At 34.7% G+C, this 17,891-nt stretch overlaps 1 protein-coding gene across 1 annotated transcript; it reads right to left on the bottom strand.

Moving 5' to 3' along the window:
* Positions 1-3,321: 3,321 nt before the first annotated feature.
* Positions 3,322-16,715, bottom strand: LOC145914767 (kinesin-like protein KIF14). The gene is made up of 31 exons (XM_083002605.1): positions 16,257-16,715; positions 15,178-15,247; positions 14,955-15,021; positions 12,980-13,107; positions 12,702-12,825; positions 12,127-12,214; positions 10,325-10,435; positions 10,215-10,267; positions 9,993-10,131; positions 9,819-9,935; positions 9,210-9,340; positions 8,983-9,155; positions 8,699-8,907; positions 8,527-8,639; positions 8,303-8,471; positions 8,102-8,250; positions 7,272-7,419; positions 6,985-7,113; positions 6,803-6,929; positions 6,604-6,751; positions 6,348-6,539; positions 6,132-6,290; positions 5,940-6,067; positions 5,687-5,883; positions 5,485-5,628; positions 5,213-5,317; positions 5,082-5,156; positions 4,664-4,805; positions 4,413-4,605; positions 4,262-4,348; positions 3,322-4,194 (listed from the first exon to the last, which is right to left on the bottom strand). Exons 1-31 carry the CDS (start codon positions 16,707-16,709, stop codon positions 3,990-3,992), a joined length of 4,473 nt encoding a protein of 1,490 aa, XP_082858731.1. The 5' UTR covers positions 16,710-16,715; the 3' UTR covers positions 3,322-3,989.
* Positions 16,716-17,891: the final 1,176 nt, after the last annotated feature.

Here is a 17,891-nt window from a genome sequence, read left to right as displayed (position 1 = left end):
AATATTGGGAAGACAATGCTGGCCTTTCTATTCAATTGAAACAACAGTTGCAAAAATTTTATTTTGAATTAATACACGCAAAGGATGAAGTAACATATACCACAAAAGAGGAAGCTTTCATCGAATTCTCAAAAAATTGGCCTTTAATCCATAACTATATGAACAGCAGATTTCTTCCGTCACTCAAACAACGTGTTTGGAATATGAAAAAAGATGTTGGCGGTTTGTGGACAAACAACAACGTGGAATGCATGAACCACGTAATAAAAGTTAAAGCCCAATGGAAGCAAAACAAGCTACCACAACTGATTGACTTGCTATTCGGCATTGTGAAGAGTCAATATGTTGATGTCAAAAAGGCGTTTATTAAAACAGGACCCTTTTGCTTGAGTGAGGGGTACACCTCCTTCCAACTGTCTGTGCAACAATGGAGTCAAATGTCCACAGATCAAAAGTTGAAACATTTCAATAACTTTCAAGCGTACTGTTTGAAAAGAAAACCAGACAGAGGAATTGCGGCTAACAGCAGATTGCTGACAAAGGCTCCCCCTGCAACAGCAGGGAAGAAGAAAAATCAAAAAACACGAATGAGGGCAAATAAAAGCTCAGGAAGCAAAGACCAAGAAGGATAAAAGTTAACACTCTTCGTGTTTTCCAATTTAACTTGTAAATAAGTTGTAAATAAATAATTTTTAACGAACCTGCAGCATTACCAGATACCTAGAGCACCTGTAGTATTAGAAGGTTAGATACTGCGGACCTGTAGCATTTTATAAGGTACCCAGTGGACCTGTAGCATTAGAAGGGACCTAGCGCACCTGTAGTATCAGAAGGTTGGATACTGCGGACCTGTAGCATTAGAAGGTATCTAGCGGACCTGTAGTATTACAAGGGACCATAATACTGCGGACCTGTAGCATTAGAAGGTACCTAGCGGACCTGTAGTATTACAAGGGACCTAGCGCACCTGTAGTATTAGAAGGTTGGATACTGCAGACCTGTAGCATTAGAAGGTACCTAGCGGACCTAGCGGACCTAGCGGACCTAGCGGACCTAGCGGACCTAGCGGACCTAGCGGACCTAGCGGACCTAGCGGACCTAGCGGACCTAGCGGACCTAGCGGACCTAGCGGACCTAGCGGACCTAGCGGACCTAGCGGACCTAGCGGACCTAGCGGACCTAGCGGACCTAGCGGACCTAGCGGACCTAGCGGACCTAGCGGACCTAGCGGACCTAGCGGACCTAGCGGACCTAGCGGACCTAGCGGACCTAGCGGACCTAGCGGACCTAGCGGACCTAGCGGACCTGTAGTATTAGAAAGTTGGATACTGCGGAACTGTAGCATTAGAAGATACGTAGCGGACCTGTAGTATTATAGAAGGGACCTAGCGCACCTGTAGTATTAGAAGGGACCTAGCAGACCTGTAGCATTAAAAGGTACCTAGCGGACCTGTAACATTAGAAAGTTGGATACTGCGAAACTGTAGCATTAGAAGGTACATAGCGGACCTGTAGTATTACAGAAGGGACCTAGCGCACCTGTAGTATTAGAAGGTTGGATACTGCGGACCTGCAGCATTAGAAGGTACCTAGCGGACCTGTAGTATTAGAAGGACCTAGCGGACCTAGCGGACCTAGCGGACCTAGCGGACCTAGCGGACCTAGCGGACCTAGCGCACCTAGCGGACCTAGCGGACCTAGCGCACCTAGCGCACCTGTAGTATTAGAAGGTACCGCATCAACGCATCGCAGAACAGGAACGGTTTCTATGAACAAAAAAGAAACATAATTGTAAAAACGGTTTACAGACATTCTAGTACACTCACCAAACTGTTTTGCTACCGATCTATGAGCAGGCACAGGCTGCCCGTTGCGAAATCACATTCACAAGCTGCATCAATGAGATGCCGGCAAAACTTCCAAATGTCACACAGCTATCAGACATAAACACAGTTATCAGACGTAAACACCAGCCACGCCTTATTCAAGTAGAATCCTTATTCAAATAGAATCCTTATTGTTAAAATACATGACAAAAACTGGAATCGCAAGAACAAGCAAACATAACCAAGCGGTCTGCACGCGCACAGCTATTGCGCAGCCTTTGTTATGAGTGTTGCGCCAAACATAGAAATCACAACAATAACGAAAAGAACTAATAGATTTTGGTTTGGAAATCTACAACAGGTTTGTACCTCATCATTAACCTCCTTTTAAACAATAACAAACTTTTGTTTGTGACGTTATAACGTTGGTGATAGATGGATTCCACAAAAACTTGTGACCTGTTTATCATACCGCCCCTTCTGCACAATCGCACACATTTTCAGATCAATCGGAGCAGTATTTAAAGCCTGCAGACATCCAACCACATACACACAAAAACAGAGCGGGGCCAAGTGCGGAATCGTACGTAACCATGAAGAAGACGTCGCTAAAAAAAATTTGGCACAAAAGACAAGAAGGTACAAATACAAACATACAAAAAAGTCAAACTACTACCCACTTATCAACCTTCTTTCAAACAATCACAAACTTTTGTTTGTGACGTAATAGCGTTGATGATAAATGAATTCGATAAAACTTGTGACCTGTTTATCATACCGCCCCTTCTGCACAATCTCACTCATTTCCAGATCAATCGGAGCAGTATTTATAACCTGCATCAGACATCCAAACACATACACATAAATACAGAAAAGACAATTCTACCATCATTATAAATTAAATTTTGTGTATCATATTTATACCTACCCCAACGTAAAATTATAGGCTATATCAACATCTTTACTCCACAGTTCCCAAAGATCCTTCGACACCATAAACCAAAAAGAAATTTGGGCAACTGTAAACTCTTTTTAAATTCTGAAACATTTGCTCTGTCTGAAAACAATTTCAGGTTTATCGTTTGATCCGTTCGCAAAAGACGTTGCACAAGTAAAGACTGGCCTGATATTATAATACATGGGATGAAAACAGTACAACTCGTATCGTAGTTTTGTGGTTGTCGATCTAAAATGGGACCAGCAACAACGCACTTCAAAGCGATACTTTAATTGCAAATTACGGTGTACATTTAAAACTTATAGTTGTGTGGTTAACGTTGATTTAAAATCCTTGGCGTAGCGCTGTTTTTGTATCACCTGTTCTAGTATACCAAGACACAACAGCAAAATCGTGTTACCTAAAAGACGCACGGTTAGAAAACTTGATGAAAGAATTACAATATTGTCCCGTTTACAAAAAAGCCAGAATGAAAAAAAGGTTTTAGCGCAAACATTTTATTCACCTTTTTAAACGTATGAAGTAACGATAAATAGAAAACCTAAAATTGAAACAATAAACATCTATTACAATTGCAGGTTGGCTGATAATAAACAGTTGTTATCAGAGTGTTCCAAATGTAAAGAAAGGTATCACGCAAATAATCTTCAACCAGTTTGCCTGAATCCACCGTAATTGAAGATATCCCTTGGTTTTGAGGCCAATGCTAACTACTTTTTTTTGTTAGTTTCGTTGGAATAATTTTTGTGTAAGCTTTGCAATGGTGGTAGAATTATCTTTCCCGTGGCACCAAGAAAAAAAATTTTAAGCGAAAAACTGTTACTTTTCGTTGTGGTTGTGATTAATATTCGGCCGGTAAACATTTGGACCCCACGAATTAATTAAGACAATTAAGTTTGGTATCGTTGGAAAGGTTTTTGTGTAAGCTTTGCAATAGAGAATTGTCTTTTCAGTCGATTGGGGCAAATGTTTTAGTAAAAGACTGATTTTGATTATCATTCGACTGGCAAACAGATAGTTTCCACGAATCAAAAGACAACTTTGGTATCGTTGGAAAGGTCAAGGTTTTTCAAAGAGCTTTGAAATCCTCTCGACCCATGAATAAAGTTAAGGCTGATTTATGACAATGTATGTTAATGTCCGTCACAAAAATCGTTTGAAATAATATTTTAAGCAATTTTTACAAAACATCAGAAAAACACAATTTAAACATAGACAGATCGACTACTACAAGAAAAGTTTGTTGTTGAATAATCAGCCAATGAAAGCCATTTGGTAACAGCTTCTTGAATTGCTGTTGATGAAGATAAAGATTTATATTCCAACATTGTTGGACTAGTAGGCAAAACACGAGATGATGAATGTCCAACTTTGTTACTATTTTCATCTTTTTTGTGAGGTCCTGTATGGCTGTTAATAAAAGTATAATCTATGGTGATTTGTTGATTACATTTTTTTTGCAAAAACAGTAATTTACCTTAACTGGGGATCATCAGCAAACAAAATTATCTCTCTCACTGCCAGATGAGCTTGTTTAGCTGCATCACTAATAGCATGTATTAACCTGAAATAAATTAAACATTCTAAAAAATTTTAACTATTTGTCTACAGCATGTTTTTGAACAAACCTCCAAATAATTTCCATTTCAACACTGCCTTTACTGTTTGAATTGTTGGAATTGTAGCTGGTTTCGACATTAATAACCTCCATGGGGTTTGGTTCAAAGTGTTGTTTAAAAGTTTCAGAAATTCTAGAAATTGGGCGCCATAACATTTCTACACGAATTCGTAAATCTGTTTCAGTTGTTGATAAATCAAAATCTAAAAGTTTGTATAAAATATTATTGAATTATTTTAAAACATTTTCAAAATAAACTACCTTCAGGCTTTAGAAGCAAGATGTCACTGACCAAACTTCCAACTTCTTCCACAACTTTTCTTATTTGAACTAAATACTTGGCATAGTATTCTGGTGGCATATTGAGCACTTGTAAGGACAAAGATGATTCATTCACTTCATTCTGTTTAGAAACATTAACTTTTTTGTTGATGTGATAAAAGTGATAAGTCCAATAGATAACTGCTTTACAAATTACCATGCTGACATTCATAGCCTGGTTTAAAACTTCCTGCACAGCAAGCGTTTCACCCTCAACCTAACCATGAAAGTTTTCATTAAAACTTTTCCTGTAGCTATCTACTTCTTTTGCAGCATAGCTTGAAAAACTGCACTATTTGCTGTTACTAACTTTCTGTCATAACTCTATTTTAGATCGAAACACCACATGTACACTTACCTGCAACTTGACACATTGGTTAAGTAAATTAGTAACTGCAACCTGCACATTTTGTAGCATTGGTGGAACCGAGGTCTGTAAAACAACATATTTGTGCCAATCACTTTTAAATTAGCATAGGTTACTTTTACCTGATCAGAAGCAACTTGAACAAGTTTGTCAACAGCACCAGAAATGGTTTTTTTCATAAATGTGTCACCACCTTGAAGAAATGCATGTTTTATCCGATGGCCAAGCTGCAAATATGTTTTTTTTAAAAACTACTATTGTTGAACTCATGTGGTGCCTTTTTTGGCTACCTTTTGGTACACTGGACATATAATTGAAAGTTTAAAAGCAACACTCATGAACTGGGATACAGAGGTAAAGTTGTTAGGAATAATAGAAAACACTGTTAAATCACCTTATGTTGGTTTTCTTCAAAAAGAGACACAGATAACCCAGTTGCCACAGAGAGTGCTCCAATATACTTTGAAATATTTGGAATAAGATGAATTGACTTTGAAACTGCGTCTTGGGCAATAGATTCAAGTCCTGTTTGGCAGCCCTGTTACAAGTGCCAAGTTCTCAAAAACCAGCTCAAATTTATGTCAAAATATATTTACATGTAGCAGTTTGATTAAATGAGCTGAAAGTTTTTTCAATGCCTTATCAAGTTGGCGAAGTGGTCGTTGAATGGAAGGAGAGGTGTCACTCACACTAAGACAGTGGTTTTTTATTACTCCAGCAATAGAAACTATCACCTCCATATGTATTGTTAGTTCCACTGCACTTTCATAAAACATTGGTTTTTGAAGGAACTCTAGAAATAGTTTAATAAACAGTAGTGTTTTTGCTATATTTAAAAATATTTTATACCATTCATTGTGTTCAAGCCAGTGGATATAGTTTGTAATTTGTTGTGCAGAAACTCCAAATTTAAAAGCATTTTGTCAACTTGTGACTCATCTCCTGATTCGAGTGATTGTGAACAAGATTCTATTTTTCTTTGAAAAAAAAGTATGATAGATTGTTAGCTTGATTCTTATTAAATGCCAATAAACTAATTACAATTTACAAAAGTTGGTAAGAGCAGAAATAGTAACAGGTCCTTGTTTTTCCAGTTTAGTTTCCTCTTCATTAAGTCTACTCAATGACTTTTGCAAAGCAGGTGATGCCCTTGCTAGCACAAGAGAGGAAAGGCGACGTGACAATCGACATGATCTTGAGCTGGTGTCAAGGTGAAAAGTTTAATTTAAGAAATAAATAACAAAAACCAAATAACACCTTGATGTTGGTGTGTCGCATGGTGAAGATACAAATGCTTCTTGCCAGTCATCACTTGGGTCATAAAATATTGAAGTAATTTCTTCCTCATCAACTTGACCTTCCCCATATGCCTCACGCATACATTCAAGCTTTTCCTCAAACTTGTCCAATGGCCACAATGTCCAAATGCCAAGTTTGGTGTTTTGTACTCTAAACATGGATACTTAGAGAATGTTACATAACATCAAATAACCATAACCAAAGCTAAGTCCACCTTATTCTTGTTCCTATGTGTAGTTTGTTGTCATCATGGTGAGAGAATATTGTATTTTGTTTAAATGTTTTACTTATATTATTAGCTTCTTTCAAGAGAAGAGACAACCTTAGTGGACTTTCTTCTGGTTTAAGCATACCCAAAGGTCCTGCAAGAAACATAATAAACTGTTGTGTTGTTATAATTTTTCTAACATTACCTTTGTTATTGATGTTGATTGATTTTGATTTTTGTTGCATTCTTTCAACTTCTTTGGACAACTTTTGGCGTTCTGCTTCCAAATCTGCCAAAACCTGTGTCTTAATTTGCTCTGATTGTAAAGAACTCTAGAAATGAGTTTCTTTTAGGAAGAGACATTCATGAAAATAATTTTGACAATACTTTGTCCTGATTGGCAAATATCTTTGCTTCTATTTCACGATTTTTTCTGGCCACAGTCACCTCCTTCTCCAACATATGTTTCTGTTCACGAATAGTCTCGAGCTCTTTCTGAGCATTTCCATCCATCACCTTAATATTCAATAATTTTTTTTTATTCAGGCTAGGCAAATTATAAAAATGTGAAATGTATTGCATTCCAAAAATATCTGTTTGGATGCCATTGTTATTATTCAAACATGAATTGGCCTCATTAAAACATGTTTTTTTGTTTTATATGTAAAGAGTACCAATTGGCTTTGTAGTTGATTTATTGCTGATTCATAACAATTTTTTTGTTGGAGAATTTGTTGTTCAGCTTCCTTTTTTGCAGCTTCAATTTCTTGCAACATTTCTTGTTTTACTCTTATCTGAGCTGCTTGGATTTCAACTGTCATTCTTTAAACGGCATTTGGTTGTTAAAACACTTTTGTTGTAAATAAAAAGTGGAATCAAATATTTTACAAGGTATAGTTTCTCATTATTTAGATCAGTGGTTCTCAACTTTTTTTCTTGTGGCTCTAGTTACACTGCTCATTGACGTTTATATAGTGTTCCTGTGCTTATTGCATTGTGCTGTATTCTTGTTTTATTTTGCTAATATGCGACTCCTTACCAACTTGATGTTTCAAATTTGGCTAAGGTTGAGAATCACTGATTTAGATCATTACAGATAGTGTTATTTGAAAGTAGTTTCTACAGTAAAATTAGGCAGAACTGTTGGCACATGTATGTCTGCATTAAAAAACAGGTTTAACAATAGTCTAAATAAACAGCACTAGAGTTTCAAAGTGTTGTTTACTAGTTTTAGAAATTCTAGGAATTGGTCACCATGACATTTCTACACGAATTTGTACATATATTTCAGTTGTTAATAGATCTAAATCTAAAAGTTTGTATCAAAATTACTTTTTTATTTTTTAAAGTTAGCACATTTATGTGTGCATTAAACAAACAAGTTTAACAATAGTCAAAATAAACATCCATTAAAGTATTATACACGTAACCAAAATTTACTGTTTATAAACATTTCCTTTTCTACTCCTATAAGTCTATTGAGCATCACAAACAATAAGGTGACCTTTCGTTTTGTCTTTCTATAAATTCATGCTTAGCAAACTCAAAATCCTTTTGGCCACCATTTGACTTTCTTTTGATTCCATGTGATTTCACTTCAATAGGATTGTTAAACCGGAAGAAGTGGTCTCCACCAATAATAACTCTATCACCCTGTTAAAACTGGTTTACTTTTCAAAAAAATGCATACTTTATGAAATCCTACATGATGGAGCACTACATTGGACTCAATAAGTTCTCCATTTACATAAACAGTAGAATCAGTGTTTGGAGAAATGGAAACAACTTCACTTCTGTTAATTATGGTACAGTGAAAATCCATAACAAGAGCCCCATTTAATTGAATGTCACAATTGGTGCCCTTTCTTCCCACCCTGCAGTCACAAGCATATTAGTTTGAACAAAACTCCAACAATGTGGTGACATCACCTTGTTGATCCATGTTTAATCATGTAAAGTAACAACTCAGAAAGCTGCGGGTCTTCATTTAAATTTACCAAGTTTGGCAGTTGATTGTCAACTTTGAATGACACACCTGCACGCTAAAACAAATTATATGATTAAAATATCACAGAAACAGCTAATTAATTAACAAACGAACTTTTAGTTCATTAATTTCCTCAATTTTATGTTTTTCACTGAGTTCCAATTTTTTCTTCCACTGTTCCTGAAATTCTGCCTTTTCTGTTTCGGCAACACATAATTGTTTGCGTAGTGATGCAACTTCCTGCAGTGAAGCCTTAAACTTTTCAGGATCAATTTCATTTTGCCTACTCGCTTCTTTTAATTTTGCGACTTCAGCTTTCAATTCTGAAAGAAACATTTTCCAAAAAAATAATGATCATTAAATTGTTTGAACAATAAATAAAAAACTTATTATCAAACCTCGAATAAGCTGAGCATTTGGATCTTCATTAATTTTTACAACATTAACTATGTTTCTTGCTTGTTTCGCATATCTCAAGGTACTTAAAGTTTCGTCACTATGACAATCAGCAGGACTGATAGTAGCAATCATTGCTGTCCGAGAATTTCCACCCAAACTTTCCCGCAACAACCTAAGCAAATTAATCCTTATACACCAGCTTTTTTGAGCAAATAACAAGTGTTACCAGGTTAATGCAGAGTCACGATAAGGTACAAACAATCTTTTTTGTTTCTTTCCAGCTATTTGACTTCGTTCGGAAAGTGCAGATATCACCTTTCCCAGGGTTAATAGTGATTTGTTAATGCTTGCACCTTCCTAAGCATATAAAAGTAAAATATATTAATATACAATTCACTAAACTGTGTGCTGTCCCAGGTGTACCAAGTTTCACTAATAAACAATAATTAATGAGTAAGTTTTCCCATTCAATGTCTTGTGTAAAATTGTAAATACAAGAACGTAAATTAACAAGCAGTTGTATGTTATCACTGCAATTTTTACGGTGACTGGCTTTTTTTATTATGGCACTAATTAAAAACAACAATGTTTGGAACTGAATGATGAACAGAGGGCGTGTCAGACATTTGGCTTGAATAAAGATAATGTGTTTATGTAAACAGGCCCATACTTCGCATTAAATACTGTTGCATTCACAAATTGAAATTGACTGACTAAAAAGTGACTGTTCCATGTCACTGCGTTGACTTGTTGTGCCACAAACAAATCCAGGGAATCCAAGCATACCATGACCCTAAAAAAGTTGAAAACACTAGTATATACCACACTTGCTTACCTTCAGACGCAAGCCACTTGTAGCAGCTGTTGATGATCGCTCAGAACCAGCAAGGTCAACTAGATTAATTCTGCTAGTTGTGCTGCTTTCATGGACATCTCCTTCCAATTCTTCAGTCTGAAAATATGTTTTGTAGTTTTTAAATCTAACAATTTATATGCATAAGAGCATTACCATAGTTTGGACCAGAGTAAGGGTAAAGACAGAATGGGATCTGCTGCTTTTGTCGTTCATACCAGTAGCAGCTGTGGCTCTCTGTTGATTTCCAACTTTCAACCAAGCCAGCACATCACCATATGACTTTACAGAAAATCTTAACGATAATGAAAACAGTTTATATTTAATTCTGCCCTGAAAACATTTTCAAGTAATTTAGATTCTTCATCCATTACTTACTTAGATAGCCCTTCAACAAAAGGCCCAATTTCTGGATGTTCTCTAACTTTCAACTGCAACAATTTTAAATACACATATCATTTTAGAAAGTAATGCATCAGGTTACCTACAATTTGTTTGATATTTTCTTCTCCATGATCTGAAGTTGGACTGGACACTAAGAGGTCATGAATTTTTTCATTGTATATTTCAAAGTAGCTCACTTGAATGTGAAATGTTTTCTACAAAAGAAACTATTTTCAGCTAATTTCTGTATGGTAAATATATTACAAAATGTTTTAAAATGCCACTGTCTAGTTAGAAAAGGAAAACTAAAGCTAATACCCATGCCAAAACAAAGTTTCCAATGCCAAACAATGAACACCACTGTGTTCATCACCAGTGCCACAGTGCCACTCTCTAAATTATTACAAGACAAAAATTTGTGTGGTCCTTAAACAACTTTATACAAAACAATATTGCAAGTTTTGTTTCTATCATATACCAGAGGTTGGTGGTACCATGTTTTGAAAAACATTTAATTTGTATTGAAAAGAACAAAACTAATGATGATGCTAGAAATAATACAAAGACAACTAGTCAGTAAGTTAAAGTTTTATTATTCTGGTGAAAAATAATTTTCTGATTTTGTAAAGGAGAGGAGAGTGACACTTTGCATTTTTTGTGTAAAAATTCGAGCACATTTGTTGTCTCATCTATATGTTGAGTTGGGATTTTCATATCACATTTTAACCCGTTGACACCACACTTTCTTATTTAAAGGGAAAAAATGCATATAGCATTTATGATAAACATGCTTGTTACAATGGAGCAACTAGTTACAGCTTGTCAACAAAGCAGAAACTTTCAAAGTGGATTTCCAGCAGCTTTTTCATCAGTTGATCACAGGCATTATAATATTTACAAGCAATACAATGAATTTTCTTTCATTTTTAATAAAAGCTGTCAACAGACAATCAGTTCAAATGGTTTTGTTCTCTTCAAGAAAACAGTAGATTGTCATGGTACCTACTACTACTAATTGGGTTGGAAGTTGTTTTCATTGTCAAAATTTTTTGAGGATTTTTTCAGCTTGTTTCATTTTATCAATTTAGATGTTTTTCTTGGCAATTGACAAAATCCTTTCTTTCAGTTGTTCGATTGGTGCAATTGAAGAGAAAAACTCACTGACATTTTTTGGATCATCCACTTGGTAATGTATGACATTCACACTCATCATTTGGATTAACTGCTTATATAACTGACATTACAAAGACTTTAGGGAAGGTTTCTGTGGGATTTACCTACATTTGTGCAGGATGGAATAAAATATTGTGGAACCTTGGTAATATTTAATATACTCTGGATGCTCTTTTGACTAATTTCTTGTGATGCAACTGCAATGGAAAACATTCTTATTTCTTGAAACCTATTTAGTGACATTATACTTTGTGGAGCTAACACCCTTTCAGTTGCCTGTGAATTTTTTTACAAATAGAAAAACTACTTTTGCAATCAGCACATTCTTTATCAGCATTATAAACTTTTTGTCACTTCACCAAAACCATGTTGTTTCCCGATTGACACTGTTTTTCTTGAAACTCTTTCATGACTGACACCAAATATTTCTTGTTAATTCGTAATTTTTTTTGTGTTCCTTGTTATGTAAAACATATGTCAAAGGCATTCATAAAACCAACAAATACCTTTATTTGTTCGTCATATCCAAAACTCTAACAAACAGTTAAATTGGTCTCAAAAATTTAACCAGAATATAAATCTTATTGTGTTGTTATTCTATAGGTTAATATGTTAGCAATATAATATAGATATGGTGTAAATCAACAACAGTTTGGAATTAGTCCTAACTTAATTTAGATTTTGGAAGTACAGATTACAGTGAACAAAAAACACATTTTTGGCCGACTCTTACTTGCTCAGCAACATTTTCTTGTAGTTTATCAAACAAATCTTTGCAAAATCGTGGTATAATGCCAGTGTCTTCATGAAGACCCATTATTCTACACAAACAAAAAATTGAGTTAAATCCCTTCTTAAAATATTTTTAAATTTAATAAAATTGAATAAATTCAAAAAACTAAAACAAATATTTGAAAAGTGGGCAATTTTAGAGTTATTATTATTACAGATGACATATATCTTCCTTTAACTGTATTATGGAACAAAAGGGAGGTTAGAGAAGCTTTCATTGAAAGTACAGGAATAAGTTTTAGTAGCACTGCTTTAAGGGGTTTGTACACTTAAGTCTTAATTGTTATTGGGTGTTAGTAAAAATGGTACAAAGGGTAGACAGAAAATTTTGACTACAATAGAAAATTTCAAAAAAAAAGAGGTCCTCAGCTTTGGTCAAAATTTTATTAGGGTCTTTGACAGTATAAAGGTTAAGAAACACAGAATTAGCAAAACATGTTCCATAACCTTTTTAGCAAAACTAAGTACATTTAGAAAAATTTATTTGTTAAACCAAAAATATGCCAAAAAACTCACGTGTATGACTTTCCGGAACCAGTTTGACCATATGCAAAAAGACAGGTATTATAGCCATCAAGAGAAGCACTGAGCAATGGTAGTGCCAACTTTGTATAAACATGTTTTTGTGATGCAAAGCAACCTAATTAAAGCAAATTGTAATTTTAGAGAAAATTCAAAGTGGGATAGCACTACCATCAAAAATATTCAAAGTTTGCATGGGACAAACAAATTGACATGCCTAAATTGATTGGCTATGAGTCAACATGAAAGAAAAATAGCAAATGTAGCTTTACCTTGCTTTTTGTCAAATGACCAGAAAAAATGATTGTAAAGAAAAGTGTGTTTAACACCTGTAGAATCATTCACTAAAACTTGGTTTCCATCAGGTGATACACATAACTTTGCACCAAGATCTTTCTCTCTGAAATTTGGGCTTGTTTAAATTATTGCAAGCACAGCAATTAAAATATTAGAGATCCCAAAATGTAGTGACATTTTCTAGCCAAGATGAATTTCAACTACATTTTCACTGTCAAATTGGCATGATGTATTTAACTGTGAACTTGAAAAAACTAAACCTGGTCACATTGACCTGGTCACATTGCGGGTCCAGTCTGTTTTTTTCACTAAAAAATTTCTGTCAAATGACCAAAATGCCAGCAAAAGTTTAGGACATTTTCAATTTATTTTGGTCATTTACGATATAATATTTTTAATTTGCCGAGAATTATAAAATCGACGCCTGGGACAACACAAAGGGCATTTTCGTCTACCGTTGTGACGCTAGAACAATCTTCCAGTCAATTTCCTTTGGGAAATTGTGTCCAAAACTGCTTTTATTTTTTGTGACATTTCTAAATTGGGTCAATGACAGACAAATGACACAAAAAAACCCAGGGTTCAGTTGCCATAAATCTGGTACTCCTGTGGTTTTATTATTTTTTCATTAAATATAAGCATATAGTCAAATCGGGTAAATAACAGACGTTTTGCAAAAACGTTGCAAATTTTGACATTAAATCTAGAGTTAATTCGTTTTGCTTTGTGTTGGGTAAAACCTTATACATCACTGCTGTGATTTAAAATGAAAGCATCAGTCACTTGCAACTATATTGGCAGATATTTTAAGTTTTTACTGTCCAACTATTACCCCATCAATTGGGGTAATTATTGGACACATGTGGGGTAATTGCCTGACAGTGTACTAAACTTGTAAAATCTATGCTGTTTCAGGGGAATTGAAAACAGGTTTACAACCTTTTGTTCAATGAGATGTAGCAATAAAGTGTAGACACTGACATATTACATATTGAGTGGGTTTACCCGCTTATTTGCCAATTTTCTTATGTCTGCTAATTTCTTGACACTGCTGATTTGTTAATGCCTATGCACCTCATAAATTCCTGCTATTCCATAGTTTTGTATCTATTTTTAAGGCATTCTTATTAAAGTTATTGCATTTACATACAGGAAGGGGCTATATAGAATAACACGCTATTCTAGAATAGTTAAATCGAATCCAAAATACTGCATAATATTCTGATTTTGCTGGTTGCATAATAATGTAATTGACTGTTTTTGAAGGTCTGCATGAGTGTAATAATCTCTTAATTGTTACATGCCATTGAAATCATGTTTATGAAAAGAAATTAAGTGACCAATTAATGTGATGAAATTTAAGGAAAAGATATAAAACCAAATTCTATTATTCATTTAAAATTAGAATTTGGATTCGAATAGCTTAGAATCGAATCAGCCAAATTTGTTATTCTGAATTGTCCACATCCCACATCCCTATATTACATATAATCCTTGTCAGTGTCCAATAATTACCCCTGAATGCAAAAATGTGCATCTGGTAATTATTGGACGCATTTTTTTAAGAGGACAGACTAGGTAGAGGTTTAAGTTAACCTTCATTAAAAACTTTGGGGCTTGCCCTGCCAGTGTTTCCTAAATGAAATTTCAAATCATTAAAACACTGTTAAATCTTAACAAATTACTATATACACTTATTTTGAAAACGTTTGTGAAATAAACCCCCATTAAAATTTTTTTTTATCAGTGTTTCACAGAAGAAACAACACATGGTATTTTTAACTATGGGAGGCTTCCGGCTTACCACATGTACAAGATATAGTTTGAGGGAACCATAGTTTTTTTTCTATGGTGGCGTCCACTAATTACCCCAGAACTTTAACTGTTCGATAATTACCGCAACTGACTATACCTGAGATTTCATTATTCATTCATTAAATATAAGCATACCTTTGATTAAAAGGCCGAACTCTGACAGCCACTGCTACAGAAAAGTCCACTGGTGAGCATACTTTTTCTGTCAATTAAAAGATGTTTAAAATAGCAGGCTTGTTTGGTGCATTGTTTTGTAAAAAATAAAGTCTTTTGTATTTCGAGTACTAGGAACTGAAAGAATTAAGTTAAGCCACAAACATGAATTCCTTTTTTTTTGAGCCACAATTTATGATTTTACCTGATTTATTTTGAGTTGTGGGTCTGTGTTTGTACTGATTTTTATCATGCTCTTTCGAAGTTCCATTTTTCTGCAAATACATACAAAATAGTTGCTCATCATCACTAACATAACAACTAAACTGATCAAACTATAAAAATGAATGTAAATTGATGATGGTTTTAAAGAGTTTTAATGTATACAAGTATTTCAAACTACAGGTGATTGATACACAAACTCTACTTCATTGTTTAGATTATAGGCTAATCTAAATATTCTCAACTTAAGACAATTGGAACAGGTTGTATATAAAAGACAACAAGAAAGAATAAAGAAAAATGTTTACAGCTTTTTTTTGAATGAGGAGTATACCATTGGTGATAATAGTAGATAAATTAATTTAAAAATGTAATGTGGCATCACTGCATCAGTCTTACTTACCGTATTTTACGGACCATAAAGCGCACCCGATTATAAGGCGCAATGTCAATAAATTGCTTTGATTGGTTTTTTGTTCATACATAAGGCGCACCGGGCTATAGAACGCAACGTATTTTAAGGAGTATGGATTACTGTATAAAGCTCATTAATAAAAGTTTACTTGTTACGTAATAAATGTAAGCAAGTCACAATAGTACAATGAGCAAAAGAAAAAATGAGCTTAGTGAATATTACAGTTGCTAGTTGCTTTTACTGTAGTTTATTGTGTAAGACGGTGGTTTATTTATATAATAATAGTAACGGTACTGGTTTTGAGTGTAGGCAATAAAGCACTACTTGATCCATACATTAGGCGCACCGGCTTATAAGGCGCACGGTCAATTTATGAGGAAAAAAAGGATTTAAATTGCGCCTTATGGTCCGTAAAATACAGTACTAATAGTGCCAGTGTGATGACCAAAGAATATACAAAGATAACTAAACTATGTGAATGCTGATTAATTGAAAAGAGAATAAATTTTAGAGATAAAAAGCCAAAAAAGTCTTACACAGTACAACAAAGTCACTTAATTTAATTGGCCAAAGTGTTTTTAGTCAATAAATGTGCAATACATATGAAGTTGGAGAACATGACATAACATTAAAAAGGCTCAATTTACCTGGAGCTTCTGCACAAGATGTTGAACTGAATTTGGGGCCAAATTAGTCAAACTTGGACTGCCAGAAATCATTGGTTTTGAAACAGAAACATTAAACAATCGTTTTCCTGGAGAATTATGCTGAATACCACTTTCACAAGTTTTCTGATGCAATCTGCTCACTGCATTGTGTTTTGGACTTTTAGGGACAGCCTCAGGATTGTCTTCAAGTTTCATAAACTTTTTGGGAGAGGAGCCTATTCCATCAGCTGATTTTGCCAAAAACTTAGCAGCAGTTGAACTTCTAGTATTTTTTCTTCTGGTAAACTTGTCACCATGTTTATTTATGATATTTGATTTGAGAGTATCATCTGCCACGCCAACTTTTGAAGAAACAACTTGTGATTTACCTTTGCAAATTTTATTTAAATTGTTACGATTTTCCTTTTCACCAGAATGCATGTTTTGCATCATTGAGGAGCTTCTGAAACAATAAATCACAAACACTTGTTACACTGTGTGACAAAAACAACTGGTTTAAAAGAACTTAATACAGTCAAAATACTCTTTTAAATTTTTCTAGCCTATGCTGTTGAAACCAAAATGTTGTTGAAAATATAATCACGCTTCAAGTCGTAACAACTGAAAAAGAATAACTACATGTTGAATATAAAATAATAATTCATACAATCGTCAATTCAAACAATCGCAATATTTTCAAATGGCAGACTAAATAACTTTCGCCAACATCAATAAGATCTCACGCAAATAACGCTGACTTTCATATTGAAATTTTATGACTCAAAGACGGCCAAAACAAATACTGAAAGCCAAGACTCTGGCAAACAAACATAGCGTACAAGCCACACACCCAGTCTGCAGAATATGGCAGTTCCCGACGAGATCTCGGGCGTGCAAGAGTAAATCTTTTCGGGTGCCCGCGTGCACAGCGCCTAAACCCGCGTGCAATGAAAACGATAAAACGTCTTTCTGTTAATTGTTTTCTGTTTAGAGATTCGCGTGCTGAAAAATTTTCGCGTGCAGTGCGAAAAATTTGGCGTGCAAACAAAAAAAGTTGAAGACAAACTTGCGCGTGCAGCTGCCATACTCTGCAGACTGGCCACACACCTTTGACACCTATACAAGTAAGTGCGACTTTATTGTTAAGGATGCAAACAAAAACATGGACAACTTATGCACTAAAATATAAAAATAAAAATACGCACTAAAAATTTAAATTCATTCACATTTACCGCGCAAAGCGCAGTGGTCTAAGAATGCGCTTGTGATTTCGGGACTGTTCGTTTTGACTCCGTTGGGCATGACCAGTTACGTCTAAGTTGTGGGTTCGGATTTTGCATAAAAAATTCAAAGTGAACTTAAATAATCCTAACTTATCCCTCCAATACAATAATTATAAACAAGTAGATAAAATACCTATGTTAAATAACCTAACACTCACTTTTTTTTCAAAAACAACTAAAATTGTCGCCTATACAAAAACGTTTAATCACAAAAGCTATACAACCGTGTGTGTTTTTGAATCAGGTTCGCAGTTTAAAAGGTAAATTATTCACAGAAAATTATGTTAACCATCGGAAACATGCGTTTTTGAATTTTAAAGTTAAACTGTTTTTTATCGTTTTATTGAAAAAC

This window comes from Ascidia mentula, chromosome 9 (assembly GCF_947561715.1).
Source record: "Ascidia mentula chromosome 9, kaAscMent1.1, whole genome shotgun sequence".
In the NCBI taxonomy this organism is placed as follows: Eukaryota; Metazoa; Chordata; class Ascidiacea; order Phlebobranchia; family Ascidiidae; genus Ascidia; species Ascidia mentula.
Note: the sequence above shows the minus strand (reverse complement) of the source record. Positions and strands in the feature narration are given on the sequence as shown.